General features: G+C 43.4%; 1 protein-coding gene across 2 annotated transcripts in view; it reads left to right on the top strand.

Annotated features, from left to right (window-relative positions):
- The window catches only part of UBR2 (ubiquitin protein ligase E3 component n-recognin 2), a 64,659-nt gene that overhangs the window by 33,123 nt on the left and 17,371 nt on the right, over nt 1–14,165 (top strand). For both annotated transcript variants that reach the window (XM_032215270.1, XM_032215269.1), the window contains exons 27-31: nt 2,141–2,250; nt 2,344–2,424; nt 4,093–4,274; nt 8,605–8,804; nt 9,195–9,288. In XM_032215270.1, coding sequence (XP_032071161.1) covers nt 2,141–2,250; nt 2,344–2,424; nt 4,093–4,274; nt 8,605–8,804; nt 9,195–9,288 — 667 coding nt within the window. The remainder of the gene's footprint in view (nt 1–2,140; nt 2,251–2,343; nt 2,425–4,092; nt 4,275–8,604; nt 8,805–9,194; nt 9,289–14,165) is intronic.

Consider the following 14,165-nt stretch of genomic DNA (forward strand, 5'->3'; position numbering starts at 1 on the left):
GGCCGGAAGGAGGATCTCTGTAATGTAGCGAACCCTCCTTCCCCGGTAATGGCCAGCCCTAAAGTCCCCGCCATATCTGCCTCTCCCTGTAATGACCGCAATGCTCCGACCCACTCCCGTGGCAGTACCCCCCCCAACCACCCCGATGACCCCCGCATTCCCCCGCAGGCCCTCCGAGTCAGACATATTCATTCACTCACACAAACAATCCCCACGTAATAATTAAAACAAAAAGGTACAACAATAATTGCAATAAAAAGTGGGAGCATTCACTCGAACAAACATAACACATACATATCCCATACCAAGGCAGAAGGAAGAAGAGAGAAGAAAAGAAAGAATTTTTAAAAGAAGAAAAAAAAAATAATGCGCAGCTTTTAAATAAAAATTGCGAGTTCAAGGAGAGCCAAATGGCTCTCAACAGATGGCTCTGCAGCTGATGGTAATGATGTTAAAATGATAGCCACTAGGGGGAGTCCAAGTTCATAACAATCCAAGTTAATTCCCCAAAGGGGAATCCCCAAAGGGGAATCTCAGTCATCCATGTCATAGTTGTTCCCAAGATGCTTTTTTTAGAAGACAACTGGATTGTTTTTTCTTTGAGAAGACGACGATGTTTCACTTCTTATCCAAGAAGTTTCATTGCTTCTGGCAGGCTGGGGGGAGGGGGCAAATTAATTCTCACATGATGGAGGGAAGGGTTGGAAGTATCATATTTCTTTGCAATCATCTGGTCATTAACATTTCCCGGAGATCTCTTTTTAAAAAAAAAAAGTTTTTATTTTATTTTAATTAAACAAAAACACAAAAAAGAATCATCCTTCATTACATCTTGTAGAAAGTGTGTCGATTGGTTACAGATAACTTTCGTGGATTTCTTCTACAGTCATTACTTATAATTCATATTAGATTATACACTTTAAATCAAAAATCTTTGTATATCTTACTATCAATGCACCACAATTCTCATTTGACTACAATTATTTGAACATGCTTTTACCTCAAATAATTCATACTTAAAGACACAACCACATAATGGTGTTCATTAGCTATTTCAAAAATCCTCCAATAACATTACACCTTTGTGACATGTTCGAAGTAAAAGTCAATTAATAAAGTTTCTAAACCTTTTTTTCCTTTTTTTCCCAACTCACTGTTTAGAATTTGTATCCAAGTTTCTTTTGCCAAAACCAGAGCATATACTTATATATTATTAAACTATATCCATTGACATTTCCTTGTTGTTATTATATCCAACCTCCTCTCCTCAAACCCAAAGGACATTACACCTTTATGACAAGATTTGAATAAAAATTGGTTAGTAAAATTTATAGGTCTTTTCCCCAGATTGTAATTTGCAATTTATATACAAATTTCTTTTACTAATTTGCCAGTACAGTACATTAAGCTGTATCCATTATCATTTCATTATTGTTATAATTAATTATTTGTTAACGAATAAACATTTAATAACAATCTAAAACAATCTAAAAATTACTAAATTCCTACTTATTGATCACCAAAATTAAGTAATTTTTTATTATCAACTTTCATTGTCAACCTGTATCTTTCCAGTAACAAAGCAGTCTTATCTCTCTTGCCAATTGTGGTGTCAGCCTTCTTTTTATCTCCTTTATAAGGTTTTTATAGACTTCTCTCTGCACTTTGTTGCTTGAAGGATCTCTCAGGTAATGCCGTTGCCCTCCAACTGCTGTTAAAATTAGCTTGTCTTTGGTTGTTAATCGTGCTTCTGAAAAAAATTCTCTTCTTAAATTCATCATCATTTCTCTTTTTGCTTCTTCCGTATCTTGGAATCTGAAGTAGAGCTCCAGTTTGTTGGAAGAATCATATTTCTTTGCAATCATCTGGTCATTAGCATTCTCCCGGAGATCTCTTGAGACCATTATTGGGGGGGGGAGCAAACATTACAATAAATCTAAATTATTTATGGAGATAAATCTATTATTTTCTGTAATAAACTATAGGTAAGATATATGGATGGATGGATGGATAGATAGATATGCATATTATATTGAAACATAAAGAACAAGAAGCACCCATTGAATTCTTGTTCCTCTGTATTAAATTTATATAGCCAAAATAGATGCACATAGATTTCCTTTCTTTTTCTTTGAAACAGGGCCTGGTGAGACACCCCGCAATTCCCCAAGTATATTAGCCATGCTAGAAACTTTGCAAAATGCACCCCACCTAGAAGTGCATAAAGACATGATCAGATGGATACTAAAGGTAAGTTGTACTATACTCTCCTATAAACTTTATAGATCTGTGGCCAAAATAAAAATTTTAAGTAGCGAATACTAACGTAGTTTCTTGTTTCAGACTTTTAATACTGTTAAGAAACTCCGGGAGAAATCTTCAACAAGTCCTGTTTTGGAGACTGAGGGAAATTTTATGGAAGAGGTAATATCAATGCAAGGGAGAAGCAACACAATTTGGGTAGTAAGTGTATCCAAAGGCAGATTCTAAACATAATATGACAATCTAGCCAGCAACTTATTTTACAAGTTATTTTATATTACTATGCAACATGTCTAATATTTATGTCAGGTTTTCTAATTAAAAACATTTTTATTCACCAGTAGGGTAGTGGTAGTCAGAATAGTGACTAATGGTGCAGAATAAAAGCTTTATTATTAACTGATAATGATTGACTGAGCTCTCTTTACTTTAATTCGGTAGCTTTATTTTAATGTTTAATGGGTGAAACATAAAGGAATGGATTTAATAGAATTGTGACTCTACCAGACAAACAAATCCTGTCAATTTTAAGTGTTTAGTAGGTTTTATGATGACCTGGATGAAAGTGAACAAGCTGAAATTTAATTCCAGATAGGGTAGAGTACAATTATATGATAGAGTTGAGGATAGGTATAAATTGTTGTGACAGGTTGGCTTCCTCTGAAAAAATAAATCCATTGTCAGGGAGTGTATTTTCAAATTCTGTGTGGTAGTGGCTGCAAAGAGCACATGCACAATTGCATTTAGCAAATATTCCTAAACTGATTAAATCTGGCAACAGTAAGATTGCAAGATTGCAAGCATTATCATTAGCTTACTTCAGTGTGCTCTACATGGAGCAACTCTCAAAGTTTCTCAGGAATTTACAAAATGTGACCACTAGACCATTACCTACCACACATTTTTGTGATCACATTGTACTAATACTGAAAGAGAAAAATTGGATGCCATTTGTTCCTTGCCTAGTAGAAGTAGCATATTTAAATACCTTGTCTAACTAAGGGTTTTACTCTTGTTATGAGCTAACTTGAATATTGAGATCTGCAAAAGAAGCCTTACATAAAAGAGCCATTGATTGGGCATCTGATAAAGGGCCTTCTATTGTGACATTCCCATCTTGTGGAACATACACCCTTTGAAATTGTGATTGGTCTCACTTTCTCTGCTTTCAGAAAAGGAGTCAGTAGATCTTTCCATCTTTTGGATTGTTTAATGTTACCTTTGTACATTATTTGAAACGTAAAAAAATATATAATGTATCCATAAAATTGTTTTTCTGGAGAGAAACATGCTATAACTTTAGTTAATAAAATAATTTAGGAAGGATTTCCTTTAATGAATGACAGCATTCCTAAACAGGAGAAAAGTGGCAAATAGTGCTTGATTCATTTTGACTAATACTAATCTAACATGCTAATCTAACACGTAGTGGCTCAGTGGCTAAGATAATGACCTTGTCGATCAGAAAGGTCAGCAGTAACAGAGTGAGCTCCTGTTACTTGTCCCAGCTTCTGACCTAGCAGTTTGAAAGCATGAAAATATGCAAGTAGAAAAATAGGGACCACCTTTGGTGGGAAGGTAAAGTGTTTCGTGCGCCTTCAGCATTTATTCATGCCAGCCACATGACCATGGAGATGTCTTCGGACAGCGCTGGCTCTTCAGTTTTGAAACTGAGATGAGCAATGCCCCCTAGAGTCGGGAACAACTAGTATGTATGCGCGAGGGGAGCCTTTACCTTTAATCTAACATGTGCATTCAATACATAAATTACACATCTGCAAAGACTTACATTATTAATTATATACCATTGCTGACATATTACCTTAATAGAGCTCACGAGATAAAGAAAAGGCTGAGAGGAAACGAAAAGCAGAGATTGCTAAATTGCGAAGAGAGAAGATCATGGCACAGATGTCTGAGATGCAGCGGCATTTCATTGATGAAAACAAAGAACTCTTCCAGCAAACTATAGATGAACTTGAAACTTCTACCTCCAGAGTACATGATCATAGGTAAGATCAAAGTGTTAATAAGCTTCGGCAACCTTTAAAACAATTAATCAGTGGAAGAACTTGCCTCCAGATGTTGTGAATGCTCCAACACTGGAAGTTTTTAAGAAGAGATTGGAGACCATTTGACTGAAATGGTAGGGTTTCCTGCCTGAGCAGAGAGTTGGACATGAAGACCTCCAAAGTCCCTTCCAACTCCATTATTCTATTACTGTGTTCTAACCTAAATGTTACTTAATTTTTAAACATGAAAACTTCTTTTTACTGTTTTGCAGTACCATTTCCATCAGTGTTTACATTTTTCATTACCTGACCATTCAACTTATGAATGCTTGCGTCTTGACAAAATTGTTCCAATTCAATTGTATATATTACTCACAGACAGGGGAATGCAGTTTTGAACAGTTCTCTCTCATTAGGAGACTCACTGTTTTGAGTGTTGGAATAAATTGAAATGTTTGATACACGTTAAGTAATAAATTTACCCCCTCCTCCAACCAAGCATACAGTACAGCATAGAAATGCAGCAAAGAAAGAAGAGAATTGGCACTTGGTTTCTTCCCACTCACCCCATCCTTTCTCTTGCTGTTAAAAGGAGCATCCCACAAGCAAAACTCCACCTGCATGGTTTGAAGAAAAAGTTTCAGTTTTAGTAATAATTCTTTCATTATAACATTTTTAACATTTTGCACTTGCCTTCCACATTCAGAGTTAATGATTACTTAGTATGTGGTAAAAATAACAATGTGAGTACAAGAAACTGACCAAAATTATTTGAGAAAAGTGCAACAACTACAAGTAGCCCTCAATTGGGACCAGAGTTTTGGTTGATAAGTGAAGTAGTTGTTAAGTGTGGTGGCCATGTGACCTCTTTGCTCAACGACCACAATCTCAGCACTCCCCATTGCAGTTGTTAAGCAATCTCACATGTGTTGAATCCCTCTCTATTCCTGGAGAGCTAAAGGGAGTGAGGGATTTTGAACTCCACGTCCATGTCAAGGAAGTTAAAATCCTTGTCTCCCTGCCTCTGCAGAACCCTCCTGCTGCTGAGTTTCAAGTAGGCATGGAATTCTGAATTTCCAAGCCTGGTTAGATTTCTAGGCAAACATGGAGCTCAAAATCTCTCTCTGCATGCATCTGTGGAGCCCTCAATGGAGATGGCAAGAAAATGCCTCCAAGATCCATGGCTGCCAGAATTCAAGTATGCATGGAACCCAAAATCCCTGTCTCCATGCCTTTGTGGCGTTCTCTACAGAAGTGGGGTCAGGAGGACACTAAATTATGTTTGTATTTTGGGAGCAGAGATATAGGCATGTATGGAGTGTGGACCAAAACACATGACCACCAGAGGTGTGAGTAATATTTTGTGACAGATGTGCTTACATGCTGTAAAGCATCCTAACAAAATAACAGTGTTGGAAGGGACCTTGGACATCTTCTAGTCTTCCAGTCCAACCCACTGCTCAAACAGGACACCCTAAATCATTTCTGACAAATGATTGTCCAACCGCTTCCTTTCTCACGCCATTGTAATTTTGACTGATCGTTAAGCAAGGATTATCTATACTAGCTGCAATTAGCAAGGCAGGCAGAGAGAACTTTTTCTTTGGCATTTAATTGACAGCAGGTTGAACTGAATTCTAAAATGACTATTTCTATTTATTTCCAGCTTTTCTTTTAAAAAAAGTTAATATACTCTTTCTAGTTTGTACTTTAAAAACCAGTTGATATAATAATCTGTTCTCACCCCCCCCCCTCCGTATGGTGAGTCACACCAACACAAGGTTACTGTTAGCCAATTTATTCACAGTAATTACTCACAGACAAGACTTTGGCAGCAACCCAGACTCCCACAGATAAGAAATACACACAGAGCTTCTCCAGCTTTAGTAAAATGGTTGTGTCCTGCAAAAGGTCTCCTCCAAAAGTCTCTTCTTATATACTCTCTTGGGAGGAGCCTAATCACAACCACCTGGGCCCGATTTCCTTCTATGTCTCTGTAATTGCTGCCGGCGCTTATCTGCCTGTCTCTGCCTGGCATCCGGGACCAACTCCCTTTGCTCCTCCCCACTGCTCCAGGGCCTGACATTTTCACCACTGCTCCAGGGCCTGACGTCAGGGACAAACTCCCTTTGGCTTTCACCACTGCTCTATGCCTCAGGCGCCTCATGGTGGCCAACCAGCCTTTCTGGTCCCTGCTCAGAGTCTGAACCCTGCCCAGGGTCCTCCACATCATCCAGAGCCGACTCATAGGGTCCCTCGCTATCGGAGTCTGTCGGCAGCTCCAACAGCTCCTGCTGGGCCACAACAATAATCTATAGCAGTAGATTTTTCTGGAAGGTCTTCAGAGACTGAAGTATCATCTTGTATGTAACTTGCTGGTTGCTCCCATAGTATTAATGAGGATCATTTACAAAATATTCATGTTATTTAATCATATCAGCATACTGTTATGGATTGTTGGTTATTACTGTATATACTCAAGTATAAGCCTAGTTTTTCAGCCCACTTTTTGAGCTGAAAAAAGCCGCCTCGGCTTATACTCGAGTCAGTGAAAAATTTGCCCGAAATGGAGGAGAAAAAGGGGCGGGGCCATGCCGCTGGGTGACGCTCGTGAATGGCCCAGTGCCCCTGAGTTTCCCCTCCCTCTGTGTCAGTTTGCCGCTCATCCCCCCTCCTCACGTTCTAATGTAATGCAGGGCTATCTTACGATTCCCCTTCCTCCCCCTCCTGCCGCTCTGCAACGATGTCCCACCTCCTCCTTGTTATGGCAAGCAGCCACATAGCGATGTCCCACCTCCTCTGGTACAGTGATCCAATGATAGGAATCACTGTGCCGTGTGTCATAGGAGGCGGGACATCATCATCACAGCAGGACATCAGCATCATGAGGTGAGTGAAGTATTTCATTGAATACACCGGTATTGTGTGATAATAATTTGTTATGCAGAGCAAATTTTTACAATGGCTACTGTATATTTAATGGGCACAGGCAGGCTGTATATGTTATTCAATGGGCAATGGCATTATTGGTATCTATTTTTATTTTTGAAATTTATCGGTAGCTGCTGCATTTCCCATCCTAGGCTTATACTCGAGTCAATAACTTTTCCAGTTTTTTTGTGGTAAAATTAGGTGCCTCGGCTTATATTCGGGTCGGCCTATACTCGAGTATATACGGTAGTTATTTCAATATTGTATTACTTATGGATGATTTATATTTTATCTCAAGTTTCATATGTTTATATATAGGTGGGGGTAAGTTATGTATCTCTTACTGTAGGGAACAAAAGTGGCAGTACTCAAGAGGATTTATAATTTCTGTTGCTCTAGTCTGAAATGTAATTTCAGTACATCCAGTCTTGTTTCTGTACTGGTGAGGGACACAATGGATTACATGTAAAGCCTTTCCTCTTGCTGATAATTTTAGCAGCCAGAATATTTTGATCATATTTTAGTAAATGTACCGTATTTTTCGGACTGTAAGATGCAACAAGATTTTGAAGAGGTAAAAAGTTTTTGCAGTCTTCATTTTTTGTGACAAATGGGGCATGCAGAGAGTTTGAGAGGCCTGCGAAGTAGGGCTGGGGGGGGGGGGGGACTAGCAAAAAAATAGCCTGTTTTTTTGCGAAAATGGGCCTGTTTTTTTGCAAAAAACAGGGCATGCATAGGCTTTAGGAGGCTTTGTAGAGTGCTCCTGGGGGCTGTTTTTGCCCTCCCCAGCCCCCATAAGGGCTCTGCAGGCCTCCCAAACCCTCTGCACATCCATTTTTGCAAAGGTGACAGGGTTCCGGGAGGCCAGAAATGCTGTATTCAGTGTATAAGACGCACCCAGATTTTCACCCCTGTTTTTGGTGGGGAAAGGTGCGTCTTATAGTCTGAAAAATACGGTATATGTTTTTATGTCATGTCTCTTTTCTTTTATGTACACTGAGAACATATGCAACAAAGACAAATTACTTGTGTGTCCAATCACACTTGGTCAATAAAGAAGTCTATTCTATTTTCTTCTTTCACTAGAATTTTGGTAAATATTTATACTTAATAGCTTTCTTCAGCTTCCAGAGGATTCCAAAGTATTATTCTACTAATATCTCAATGGAGAATTCGATCTAAATAACTTTCCATACTCTGAAAATAGTTTCAAATTGTTACAAGGACTTTAGCACATTTAATTGCTTCATATATGATGGTTTTATTAAGGCACACTGTAGAACATTTCTGGAGAGGAAAATACAGCATAAGATGATTTGGATAAAAATATTTGCATTCAGTTATACATTGCTTTAGTAAATATTCCAACTAAATGCTTACTAATATCATTTCATTCTAGCCCTTCAGTTTCAGATACCAGGCTTATTGCCTTGGGTCCTGAGCAGACTAAAGTGTGTGAACAGAGACAGGTAGCTACTTGTATCTTATGCCAAGAAGAACAGGAGGTCAAGATGGATAACAGAGCAATGGTGTTGGCAGCATTTGTTCAAAGATCAACAGTCTTATCCAAAAATAGGAATAAAGTGATTTCAGATCCTGGTGAGTAGTTTATATACCATTTTAAAGGAGCATATATTAATAATACTCAAATGCACTATATTCTGTTTTGAATTTTACAGGAAGCTTTTATTCATTATATTATAAATCAGTGTTTCTCAACTTTGGCAGTTTTAAGATGTGTGGACAGGATAGTGGATGGGGAATTCTGGGATTTGAAGTCCACTCATCTTAAAGTTACAAATAATGAGAAATTCTGCTGTAAAATAATAATTAAGTCAGCCCATTCACAAGTATCCTAATGCTAGCTTAGTGTACTGGCCTTAGGGTGTAAAAGGTTATATGGTTTGTAAAACTTTTCAATTATATGGATGTATAAGTAATGTGAATTATCTGTTTGTGACTATTATCTCTGTTATTTTTCATACACAGAAAAATATGATCCATTATTTATGCATCCAGACCTGTCATGTGGAACACACACTGGTAGTTGTGGACATATTATGCATGCACATTGCTGGCAAAGGTAATTTTTTAAAAATATTAACTGGTGTTCAGGATGCTGTGTCAAAGCAGCTAAGATACTTTTTTTCCCTACTGTCTATTATGCTTGGCTAATCATATAACACATTTTGGTGTATTATTGCCAAGAAAGTTGTTTTATTCTTGCTCAGTCTACTAAATGCTTGATGAAATTTAACTCTTAGCTTCTCACAGTGCATTTGACTGATTATTTTTTTAACACATTTCTTGTCTGTATTCTGTTTAGGACTTGCTGCTTAGGAGGAGAATGTCATTTTCTGGCAAATAAAATTACAGCTTTTTAAAAAAATTAATACTCCCTTTTCAAGTAGACATTCTCATTTTATCAAACCATGCAACAACAAAAATGCTTTAGATGTTGAATGAAATTTATTAGAAGAAAGTGGTTCAAAAAAATTCTTCAGAATGATAAGAAAATATTATAATTTTCTTTACAATAAATCAGCTATTCTCCTGTGTGCTGCTCCGGGAATCCAATCATGGGTTAACTTAGCCCTCTAGCCTTTAGACTGAGTTATGCAAATTTCAAAGTCACGCCTCCTCTGACTGGACTTCCGTTCCCATTCAGTTTCTCTTACTCAGTCCAAGCCTACAGACCTATTTCAATTCTCTCTTGACTAATTGATAATTTCTCAGGATTAATACTGGATTTACTTGGTTTTCATTGTGGATTTCTTGCTGGTTGGAGGTAAAGCGGCAGTTTTTTTGCCAGCCGGTTCCTCTCTCACTACTCCCTTTGCAGGGATATCGGATTACTGCAGCTGGAGCGTGGGGCGATCTTGCCGTTCCCAAACGGCTTCTCCGCCTGTCCTCCCTTTAAGTTCGGCGCGCAGGGAAGCTGAGTCTCTCCAGCGCCGCCTTCCCACACCGGATAGCACCCGCCTACGGGCGCGGTCAGATCCGAAGCTGTGGCTTATCGGGGCTGTTCCTCTCCTCCCCCCTGCCTCCCTCCCTTCTGCCCTCGCTGGAGCGGCTGCCGGAGGATTGCATGGATCGGCTGTTTGGGATTTCTCCCTGCCGTTTCTTTTAAATTTCGCGCCTTTGATGCCGGCTGCCTTATTTGGAAGCAACTTCACGCATGCGTGATAATGTCTGGGGATGAGAAGGCAGAATTTATTCGCGCGCTTGAGTCTGCGCACTGGTTTCGCCCCTCCCTTTTCCCTCACTCGAGGTTGCTGACTCAGGAAGGAGGTCGCTTCTCTCTTTGTCTCTGCTTCCACGTGGCGTTCTTGGCGAGTGCTTTGCAATTGCATTCCTTTGTTTCGCTGATTGAGCTCTTTCAAATTCATACTATGGCTGATCAATCGGTAGTGCAAGGTACTGTCGGGCCAGTTTCTGAGCCCCGTTCCCCTGGCGAGGGGGGGGGATAACCCTGGGCCTAGCAAGGCCACGACCAGGGCTTCCAGTAGCAGGCCTCGAGCCTCATCTACTGTTCGGGATAAGTCGCACAAGCGCAAAGATAAGGCCAAGGCTCCCCCCAAGGCATCTGGGGCTCCCATTTGTTCCCCTCCGGTTCTGATTCAGCAGCCTGTTTCTCCGGTGCGAGTCGTTGAGCAGGGTTGGTCTCCTGATATTCAGCTTCCCCAGGCCCCTCTTCCTGAGGTAGGGGTTTTCGGGCCTCAATCTCCCCCAATTATTTCTGAGGCTAGTGGGGCTTCTCTTCGTTCGCCTCCACGCGCTGGGCCTTCTGCCACATTCACCCCCACAGCTGCAGGCCTCAGGCCTCTGGAGGGCCAGGATTTGGGCCTTCCTGCTGATTTTTACAGCATGATCTCAGAGGCTATTTCCAGAGGGGTGGATGCGGAATTAATGCGTAGATCCCAGGCCTCCAGGCCTACTATGGCCTACTCGGGCCTAGCTCCTCAGGCACTGCAAGGGGATTCTTCCATCCTGCAAACGGATCCTCCTTCCCCTTTCCCCTCTGTGTTTAGTGCACAATCTCCTTTAGTGGAGGAAGGTGAAATCCCGGATAGGGATTTTTCTGGTGATGAGGGCCTACCTATGGATCAGCCTACTGCCCCTGGGCTCTTCAGGCACACTCTTTTCAAGTCTCTGCTGTATAAGGCCAAGACTACCGCCCACATGGGGGAGGCGGTTTCTGGAGAAAGTGCTGCTGTGGGCCTGGATGCCACCGAGCGGCTCTTTGCTGAGCAGGTGGCCTTACAGGATTTTATCCCATCTCCCAAGCTTTTTCTTGATTTAATCCAGAAGCAGTGGGATGAGCCGACCGCAGTTAAGCCTCCAGGGTCCGGAGACAGGAAACTTTACACATCTTCCCCAGAGTTGGAGGCACTCCTCCAGTTTCCCACGGTGGATGCTCCCATTGCTGCTCTTGCTTCACCGGCGTTAATTCCTTCTGAAATTTCAGAAGGATTGAAGGCCGAGGACCGCAAGGCCGAATCGGTCATTCGTAAAACTCATCAGGCAGCGGCGTGGGCCTTACGTTCCGCTACTGCAGCTTCCTTCTTTAATAGGACTTCCTTAGTTTGGCTGAGACAACTACAGGAAAGGCTGGACCCGGAGGAACTGCGCCTCCATCAGGATGTCACCAAGCTGATAGCGGCCTTAGAGTATTCTGCAGATGCCACCCTTAGCGCGGCAAAATTTGCATCCCGAGCCGTGGTTTCCAATGTGGCCTCTCGCCGCTTGCTCTGGCTCCGCCACTGGCAAGCTGATGTCAAATCTAAGTGGCGCCTAGCATCCACGCCCTTCAAGGGCGGGGCCTTGTTTGGTGCAGTGCTGGATCCCATTCTCATTGAGACTCGGGACAAACGCAAGGTGCTTCCCTCCTCCAGCGCCCGTGTACTTAGGAGGCCACAGCCTTATAGTAGGCGGCAGCCCTTTCGGTCTGGGGACTCGGGGTTTACTGCCGCCCCCTATGTCCCCAACTACACCAGGGGGTTCTCCCAGGCACAGGACCGTGGCCAGGACCGAGCTGGGGCCAGAGACAGGGGGCGCCAGCAGGGTCAGGCGCAGAGTAGACGGTCCTCCCGAGGAGCGGGCAACCGTTCCTTTCGTAGATACCGCTGACTCGCAGGAGGTAGGGGCCATAGGAGGACGTCTCTTGGCCTTCGCCCACCAATGGGCGGAGCTCACATCAGACGCCTGGGCCCTTCAAGTGGTGAGCTTGGGTCTCACTCTAGAATTTCTATCCATCCCCCCGAGGAGGTTCATCAGGTGCCCTGTGCCCAGGTGCCCGTCGAAACGGCGCCTTATGGACGCCGAGATATTCCATCTTCTCACCATCAAGGCCATAGAACAGGTACCCAAGGGGCAGGAAGGCCTAGGGTTTTATTCCATCTTGTTCCTGGTACCAAAGAACTCCGGGGGATGGAGGGCAATCCTAGATTTGAAACAGCTCAATCAGCATATCAAATACCAAAAATTCAAAATGCAGTCTCTAAAGAGCATATTGGCTTCCATCCGCCAAGGCGACATGATGACTTCCATAGACATCAAAGAAGCGTACCTCCATGTGCCCATTCATCCGGCACATCGGAAGTTCCTGCGGTTTCACTTCAACGGCCGCCATTATCAATACCGGGCCTTGCCATTCGGCCTCTCCTCGGCCCCGCGCACGTTCACCAAACTTCTGGCAGTGTTGGCAGCTTCCCTTCGCTCAATTCCAATACGCATCAATTGTTATTTAGACGACGTGTTGGTGTTGTCGCCTTCTCGAGATCAGGCTCTCCGAGACCTACAGGTCACGATGGACTCATTGCGAAACCATGGGTTTGTCCTCAACCTGCCCAAGAGCCATCTGCGTCCAACCACGTCCCTCCTTCATCTGGGAACCACCATCAACTTGATGTCGTGCGAGGTTTTCCTGTCCCCGGAAAGGAGGCAGAGCATATACCATCTGGCGCATCATGTGCTATCTCAACGGCGAGTACCACTGCTGTCGCTGTCCAAACTGCTAGGAAAGATGATCTCCTGCATCGGCGTGGTGCCCTGGGCCAGGTTCCATGCGCGCCCTCTCCAGTGGTTTCTGCTGCCCTTCCAGAGAGCGCATACCAGTCATTCCCACATCAAGGTGCAGCTTCCGGGCAAGGCCAGGCGGTCCCTGCATTGGTGGATGTCGTCCAGGCTCCTCCGGGGATGTCCATTCAAGGAGCCGGACCGCGTTCAAGTTACAACGGACGCCAGTTTATTTGGATGGGGGGCCCATGTCCTGGACAGAGTGGCCCAAGGTCGCTGGTCAGATCAGGAGCTGACGAACAGCATAAACTGGCTGGAGTTGCGGGCCATCCGTCTAGCTCTCCTGGAGTTTCGGGACATTGTATCTCATTGCCATGTGTTAATTTTGACCGACAATGTGGCCTCCAAGGCCCACATCAACCGCCAAGGGGGAACACAGTCCAGAGCTCTGATGCTGGAAGCGGAAAGGTTGTTCCATTGGGCGGAGCCCAGACTCTCATCGATTCGGGCGGAGCACATCTCGGGCGAAGCCAACACTCAGGCGGACTGGCTGAGCAGAGCGACTGTGGATCAGGGGGAGTGGCAACTCCACCCCATTCTCTTCCAGGAACTCTCTCGCCGCTTCGGCCTACCCGAGGTGGATCTGTTTGCTCACCCGCACAACGCGCAGCTTCCCCGGTTTTACTCCCGATACCAGACTCCGGGGGCGGAGGGAGTAGACGCTCTACGCAGTCGGTGGCCGGCTGGCCTTCTTTATGCCTTTCCTCCTCTCCCAATCCTTCCGTCGGTCATTCAGAAGATCTTGACGGAACAGGCGGAAGTACTGCTGGTCGCTCCGATGTGGCCCAGACGTCCCTGGTACGCAGACCTCGTCCATCTGTCCGTTTCGCGTCCTTGGAGGATTCCGGACGACCGGATTCAGCTCAACCAAGGGGCTCTCCT

The sequence above is a fragment of the Thamnophis elegans genome, chromosome 4, assembly GCF_009769535.1.
Source record: "Thamnophis elegans isolate rThaEle1 chromosome 4, rThaEle1.pri, whole genome shotgun sequence".
Taxonomy (NCBI): Eukaryota; Metazoa; Chordata; class Lepidosauria; order Squamata; family Colubridae; genus Thamnophis; species Thamnophis elegans.